General features: G+C 38.2%; 1 protein-coding gene across 2 annotated transcripts; it reads right to left on the minus strand.

Annotated features, from left to right (window-relative positions):
- Positions 1–1,179: 1,179 nt before the first annotated feature.
- LOC108677163 (alpha-(1,3)-fucosyltransferase C) lies at positions 1,180–4,806 on the minus strand. 2 transcript variants are annotated; one of them, XM_047879853.1, is made up of 2 exons: positions 4,636–4,806; positions 1,180–4,309 (listed from the first exon to the last, which is right to left on the minus strand). In XM_047879853.1, exons 1-2 carry the CDS (start codon positions 4,757–4,759, stop codon positions 3,072–3,074), a joined length of 1,362 nt encoding a protein of 453 aa, XP_047735809.1. In that variant the 5' UTR covers positions 4,760–4,806; the 3' UTR covers positions 1,180–3,071. The 2 variants fall into 2 exon arrangements, with proteins under 2 accessions (XP_047735809.1, XP_018020820.1); XM_018165331.1 differs by lacking the exon at positions 4,636–4,806 and having other exon boundaries at positions 1,180–4,355.
- Between the last annotated feature and the right edge of the window lie 3,260 nt (positions 4,807–8,066).

An 8,066-nucleotide genomic window follows, 5' to 3' on the forward strand; every position in this document is an offset into this window, starting at 1 on the left:
ACTCTTTGCTGTCATGAAACATGAAACAAGTTATAATAAGAACATTTGCCGTCGCGCAGAAATTTCCCAACTTGTCCTACGTAGTAGGACAAGTTGGGCATCGAAATTGGAATAGGACATTTGCAACAAAATTGGAATAAGTCTCTAATTTTCAAAAGATTTAATTGTAACTAATATTTGGTATGTAATTCTAGAAAGAGCCCATAGTCACTAGCTCATCAAGCTCCCTTTAAAAATTATCAAATCCATAAATCCCGACAATCTGGGCAGATCCGATTAAATGCAATTGAGAGTCAATATCGAACTAATTCATCGTTTTAATTGCCACATGAATGAGAAGAATTTAATTTATGGCCATGAGCGATAGAAGGAATGGCAGATAACGAGATCAGATTTGAAATTTAGTGTTCTAGCCTGCACTGAATATTTTATTAGTATTCAATTTGTAATGTAGAAGTAAAATGAATCGTGAACGCAACGTAGAGCAAGTTGAAGCTGAGACAGAGAGCATTATTGTTTTTTTTTTGCAGAGGCTTACTTAAAGAAGGGTGCTGATCAAACTAGCTAAGATCAAACTAAGATAATAAATACAGCCAAGATGCAGAAAGGATAATTAAACTTTTGGATTAGTTTTCATTAAAACCATCCTGAAGCATACCGACTGAAGCAGCAGGCAATGTGGCGTCCATCTAATTGATGTCTTTTTAAATACGTTCAAAGTTCAGATTTCTCCTACACCGACTCAGGTTTGTTTTTCATGTGTTGATTTTTTCCTTTTTGAATTTTGTGAATTTTGTCATTGAATATAATTTTAATTAGGCCAGATAATTTCGGTATAAATATTAGTCATTGTTCCAAAATATTGTCTGTATGTCAATTGTTGCAGAGTTCTTAGCAAGCTATGAGTCAGAGATCTCAGACATTTCACAGCAACGCAAGTCTAGGCATTAAAGACGCCCTTTCATTCATGGTTCATGCATGTAACGTTTAATAGAATATTGCTATAGTTGAGAATTGATCCTCCCAAACAACGCTAGCTTCATTGATAGTTATTTAAATTTAAATAGTATCTCTTATTTCACAATAACCGTATATATATATATTGATGGTGAATCTCATTAACAGCTCCTTATTTTTATAACATTGACGACAGTTAATGTAACATGCAGCAGACGAAATTTCAACTCAAAGTAAACTCATAGTAATTATGTTGACATAGAATAATAACAGGGATTTGAACCGAGAAAGTATTAAATCGTATCACCCCAACTGATCACATTACAAGATTGTTGGGTCTATCATTGACAAACTTGTTATCCAATAATGATTTCTTGAAGCGGACACCTGCCTAATGAATCCGCTCCAAAAGGTTTTTAAAACAAACAATTTCTCAAGTTGCTGCAAAGCCATTAGAAATTACAATAACGTGATTTTAACGTAATTTTAATCTCCAATGATCTTTTTACTTAGTTCCTGTTTTCCATCTCTAATGTAGTTAATGCTTATAAATGAATATTTCTCTGCTGATGGAGACTATATTCATGTTCAGTTATACCACTAAATACACTAACAGCTGGTGTTTATAGCACGACGTTCCACGTGTATAACACAGAACCTTGCAACGTCAGTGAATGTTGTGGACATGCCAAGGTATTTTTAAAAAGGTAATTCTCGAGTAAGTGGAAGGAAAAAAGTTCTAGCCAAGATTTATCAAAACACAAATCCTGACCTTACAAACTAGAGAATTAAACGCTGTTACAAAAATTGCAACAATCCCATTAATGGAACTGGATATACAAATAAAAGAATGTAACATATTTCATTGGTCATCAGGCATAGATGAGCAAAGAGCAAAAGATATGATCATTTACAAATAACAAATGTGATGAATTTATATTTGTATCTAAGTTATCCTTTGTTGCAATTGTGACAGGTTCAAGAACTTTCAAGCAGCAAAGACATGAAGGCACCGCAATCGCAACAAGCCTCTCTTCAGGGCCAACGATTATGTATGAACATTTATAATTTGAGATAATTTTGGAGAGGGAAAAATAGCCAGTGCTGTATTTGGATATATATTGATCAACAACAGAATTTGTGTCCCGCAAACTGAACTTTTCTACTTCTGCTCATCAATAGTATAATAAATAATACCAAGCGCTGTAGAAATTTACCTCTAGCGGGCATATGTCCAAACATAGTCACTTCTATCTCTAAGCATTGGCGGGCGTATGCACATATATGATCACACTATTTTTTGCCATCTTAATTCACCATCTTGCATTGGCTTCAAGTAAATGGCATCATAATTAGTCGATAGAGCAAGTTTTTAGCTATGATACTCGCAACTATCATGGACTTGCCTACAGTTCGTGGGCTAGAGCTGCTACAGTGAATACGATGAGGGACCGAAATGCCGTTTTTCTAGCCCGAAATGCGCCAGAGCGTTACGTCATACATGACGTAACTCGTACACGATCTGTGATTGGTTGGAGCTTGTTGGCGGGCTGCCCAAAGCAATGTGGGTGACGTATGGGGCCTTTTTTTACTCCCATTTTAATTACCATATATGGTAACTTACCCGAGAAAGGGCTAAATCAGCCGCTCTTTGTCTGCTTCCGCTCTGGGTTTGAAGGGCAGCCTCTGGGAGCTTGCTAACTGGGAATGACTATGCTCGGCTAACCTTTAATTGTTATACTCGCAGGCGACTTTAAAGTTGGAATGGAGATTCTGACCAGAAGCTGATTTCGATCGGATGGCCGAGCAGACCCAAAACAACTTTAATCCGAGAGTAGCGACGCCTAGCTGGACAGAAGCTTAGGCGCACCCTGAATTTTATTAAGTTAATAACAACGCAATCAACACTAAAAGACAAAGTTCCAGAACAAACATACGTTACAGAAAGAAAACAAACGTTACAGAATAAAAGACCACAAGATTCAAAGTTCTTCCTGTAATTGTTTCGGAAGTAAAACTTGCTAAGCCCACTGCACCATTTACTAACGCGTGGTCCATATCCAGCGCGCGTGGTATAGTTCCTAGTTTGTAGTGGGTTCATCATCACGGATTTTTCAGATGCTGATGTAACGGATAATCTTTCCATGAGCATATGCCTTGCAGTACGATTGTACGGCGAACCAGTCGTATAAGTCATCATAAACTTTATATGATGTTAGTTCCGACTGATGCAGTTTGGTGCAGAGATCGCAATAAATACGACGAGGTCCCACTGTTGAAACTTGATAATGATTGCGCCATGATAGCATTTCATTATAACTTGTCTTATTTTGGGATAATGTTTTCAAAAGTGATGCAAGCTGCTTTGGGTTATAATTTAATGCATTTATAAATGAATTTTGCGGCAATAAATTCGAGTAATTTGCACCTCCGAAAACAATAGGTACTACAGGATAGTACAAGATATTGTAAAGCTTTTCAGTAACGTAATCATCACAAATACTATTTTCGAAACTCAAGTAAAACAAGTATTCTCTGGCCAATTTTAGACACTCATCATTTTGAACTTCCACCGGCTTAATCACATATCTGGAAGAACCACAAGTAAAGTTACCACATTTTCCAAAGACATCAACTTCCATGTGCAGCTGTAACTCTCGGATATAATTCATTCTACCGCTTGGTGGTGAGCAATGCGAAATGAACGCCACTGCTAGCTTTCTTCTTTCAAATGGAATTTCTTCAAGTTCCGGAGTTCGCATCACCCACGACGGCGGAAGAAACTTAGCTTTTGCTTTTGAGACAACGAAACCGTGTGAGAAGGTTATATCAGAAGCCTGCCGGTAGGTCATTGTGCGGTTGAAAATGCCATTTAATCCAGATAGATCAGCCGTATCAAATGATAAATTAATTGGTGATTCAACTGAGAGCGCAATCCAAGGCTGAGCTGGATCTCTGGTAGGTAGTTTTGATTTCAAAACATCCACTTTTTTGAAGAAACTTAATACGACCAAAACTGCATCGCTTCTATTTAGCTCAAGTTCGTTGTCAGTAAAAGTGCATTGCAATGGACATTCACTGTCGGTGAAATGTTTCAAAGATTCGATCCAAAAGGGATCCGACAAACGACGTGCAGAAACAACGAAAATTTTTGGTAATGGCCCAGAACGAAAATTGGTCCTTCGTCGGTATTTCTCAACATGTTGAAACGTGTCCAAGCAGGGCTGAAATTGCTTGTCCACGAACGTTGGCACGGAGTTGAAAAAATTATCCAGCTGTCCATGAAGACTTCGGTTGAACGATTCGCCATTCGTCGTCGACATTCCTACCTGCCATTCACGTTTGAGATAATCTGTGAAGGTGCATACCAAGCAAAAGTTAAAAAAAGATTAACTCAAAGTATGACTAGATTGAAAGGACTTGAAAATCAACACGAAGTAAACATGAAAAAATTTCTCTTTGACGTCAGACATGTTAATAAAGTGTAATATAAATAAAATTTCGATCTCACACAATAAACTGGGCAGGAAAAATCACATTTTATATGATGAATGACTTTGTATTTTAGAATCAATTATGAATAACTAATAAAATTGAGATATTTGATATATTTATTAATGAGAGACAATAACAAATGCGCTTTTAGTAAAGCTGAATAATTTGATCTGCCATACGTACCTTTATAATCACGAACCTCATAGATACCCGCTTTTGGAAAAATATGGTAACAGAAGTAGATAAAAACTACCCCCAGAAAAATACACATTTCTGTAATGAGGCATAGCAATGTTTTTGGTGTCATAGCAATGTTTTTTTATAGGTTACCAGAGGAACAAAATTTGAGGTTTGTACTTGATTTAAGCTATTTTGTGAGGTCTAAGGTTACAAAAAAAACAGGAAACAATTACGAGTTTTATGAAAAAAAAGAGTGAATTGATTTTCTTACTAGGTGGAAATTTTGAAGTGGTTGAAAACGAAATGATATGTAGCCGCATCGTCATCGTCTAATATTATACGATTAATCTTAGTATCGAGTAACTATAAACTCGTCGAAAAGAGTGGCTGAATTTGATGTTGAAATTTACGTAACATGAAATGACATAGTTCTATATTAACGTAGCAGGGATTATAAACACCTTATGCTATTTTATTTATTTCGTCATATCAAGGAATTTCACCAGAATTTTCAATGGTAAAAAACTTAGAAGTTTCATGCGGATAAATTTTCTCTTGAACGATGTAATTAGGTCAACCGTAATAGTTGTTACAGTTTTTATATTTCACGTGAAATTTCAGCTCATTTTTGGATAACGCAACTAATATTCATCCTTTATTATATTAATTCATTGTATACACATATTCATTTATATGTGAAGGTCGACAGCTTTGAAATCTAAAATTTATTTTCTAATAATAGTAAAAATTTCATAAGAAATCCGCGGAATTTTCTATCGAATGAAACAGCGCATTAACGTCAATATTGTTTGCAGGTCATCATGCTGCACGGAACCTGTTTTCAACGCGTACGAATATACACTGATGCTTTGGTATATCCAGACACAATTTTGGTCGCAGGTGCCAGGAACAGTTGTGAGAGCTGTTACACAGTGAAGAAAGTATGACCCAAGCAGGTGTTCACTGAATGAAAAGCTGTACCAAATGAATAAAGTAGGTAATATGGAACATGTGTTATGCGTAGGTGTTAAGAATCCCAAGAATTCGGGTCGAAGCGATATAGCAAGTGTGTAAGACGCGGTTGTTTTGAGACCGTGGGAACGAGTTAGTTTACATTGAACGTTGGCGAACTAAGCGCGAGGGAAATTCCATCAGTTGGGGAATTTGGCGAGGGATAGCTTAACTGTGCGCGACGGCTGCCTAAATAAGGGCCCTAAAATTGGCGCCAAGGGTTGGTTCTACAGTGGTGACCGCCTCGTCAGTACGGTCTGCAGCTATCTCCGAAACGGCTTCGGCCGGTGTGCGGCGGGTCGAGAAATAACGGCCGTGCGAATCGTCGAGTCATTCATATCACCAAAATTCCGATATAACAACTTAAAACAATTATCGTGCATCGGACACGACTTCGCCATATATGTACGGTCAACATCATTGCTACGGCTGTGCCTTAACCGTGAGACAACGTGATGGACAACAAGACATTCAACGATATAAACGCCGTCATCAGAAAATTCAAGTTTTCGAGCTCTGCGCAAGAATTATCGTCGGGATGGTCATAAGCATAGTACGGTCACAACTCTCATCAGAAGAAACAATACGGTCACAACCATCAACCGCAATAAATAAACAAGAAACCTACGGCCAGACTAACACGAGGCATCTATATCGGCGAGACACCACGGCTATCATGAAAAAGCGACCGCAGGGATCGACGCGCGGCTACAGCAGCAGTACGGCCACTTGGAATACGGCTGCAAACGCGCGGCTACAGCTGCGATACGGTCGCTGAACATTCAGCCGTAAACGGATGCGCGAGTTATTGTCGTTTACAACAGTCGTCTACTCAACGGAACTGTGACGGACCAACTTTTTCTGTTAAATAGAGAAATTTAGTGATGTTAACAGAAAGGTACTCAATTTTGATTTTGTTCAGATTACCCTTTTTCGCGTACTCGAGATCTTTGGTTGACGTAGAATGTGAACTTGAATTTCAAAATTTAATATGAAATGCACCAGTGTTTCATTACAACCCTCTTCCTGTACTTTTTTGCTGTAACCTATTCATACGAAAACCTAGTCATGCGCCTTTAAAACCACTGCGGACCAATCTGACGAAATTAAAGTGATTGCCGATATAATAAAAGTATAATATTAATAGAAAAATCTCAAATCTACTTAACTGTAAAACTCTTTTCCTAATCACACATTCATTACTCACTACCATCATTGACAGTGAGTAATGAGTCTACAACGGCTCTCGATGAAGGAGGCAATTCATTCAGGCTAGTACTCACCGTGGGGTGCATTGCACTTTGAATTGTGAGTGGGTCATATTGTCCAAATAGAGACACTGTCTGCACGTGGCTCTAATACGTCCTTTTGACGGGTCATAATGGTTCAGGATGTTCCGCAAATAGCGCGTTGCTTCTTGGAAAAATCGTACTCGTTTCTCAGAGTGAAAGATCTTATTGGCTAAGCTAACTTCTATGTGATTTAACTTCATGTAATCACTTTAGTGAAACCAGTTTATCAGTCCATCCACAACCATGATTAATGTCCTCATTTCGCGTTATTTGATGGTAATTGCAGTACAAAACCCTTCGAGAACTCGTTCGATTTTTTTTTGACCAGTGCTCCCCTAATGTATGTAGTGCGCGGTGCACAAAGGAGTTCCAAACAGTACCCTGTTATTTTTCCGGTCATTTTGGGGGGAATTTCGAATGAATTTCAAATTATGAATATTTGTGAACCACTTTATGTTTCACAAAATTACTCACTTCCCACTGTGAAAAATTCAAAACTGTTGTCAACTGCTAAACCATTGAAGTATACAAGTATACTTTTGGTTTATGCAAGGTCCCAGAAAGATTACTAGAATTTTAAACAAGAAGCAACACCAGGGGCCACGGATATAAACTAAACAAACTGCGGTGCAACTCATCCATGCGACGACACTTCTTCTCGTTTCGAATCACCGACATGTGGAACATTCTCCCTGAAGATATTGTTGACGCTCCGAGTATGAATGCGATCAAGAACAGACTAGACAAGGCCATGCAGGAGCATACATATGTTTAGTCTTGAAATGCCTAGTACCCTACGGAACAACTGAAGGTTTAGAAATGATTTTAAACCTACCGTCCGTTGAAAAGATTTGCTCAAAATACCAGTCTTTAGATAGGCGACATGCCTATTCTTCAATGCCGAAAATACCATACTATACTTCCCAACTACGGGACGCCTGTCGGAGACCACCACTGCCGTGCTTCGAATGGACTATCATAACATAACATAACATAGTGATGTCGGCGCTGAAGAGTAGGCCTGATGTGGCCTGTCGCCCATTCATGAACTTTTCGTGACTTGTTCACTGAAGATCTAAAATCGTGTTATTTAACAGGATCTTCTCAAGTTTGAAATAGCTACTAGAATGC

The sequence above is a fragment of the Hyalella azteca genome, unplaced genomic scaffold, assembly GCF_000764305.2.
Source record: "Hyalella azteca isolate HAZT.00-mixed unplaced genomic scaffold, Hazt_2.0.2 contig3997, whole genome shotgun sequence".
NCBI classification, from domain to species: domain Eukaryota; kingdom Metazoa; phylum Arthropoda; class Malacostraca; order Amphipoda; family Hyalellidae; genus Hyalella; species Hyalella azteca.

Excerpts from the sequence above, each read along its gene's own strand:
- LOC108677163 (XM_047879853.1), bottom strand. The coding sequence starts at position 4,759 with ATGACACCAAAAACATTGCTATGCCTCATTACAGAAATGTGTATTTTT. Across the intron at positions 4,310-4,635 it reads TGAGGTTCGTGATTATAAAG|ATTATCTCAAACGTGAATGG; the intron begins GTACGTATGGCA and ends GCACCTTCACAG.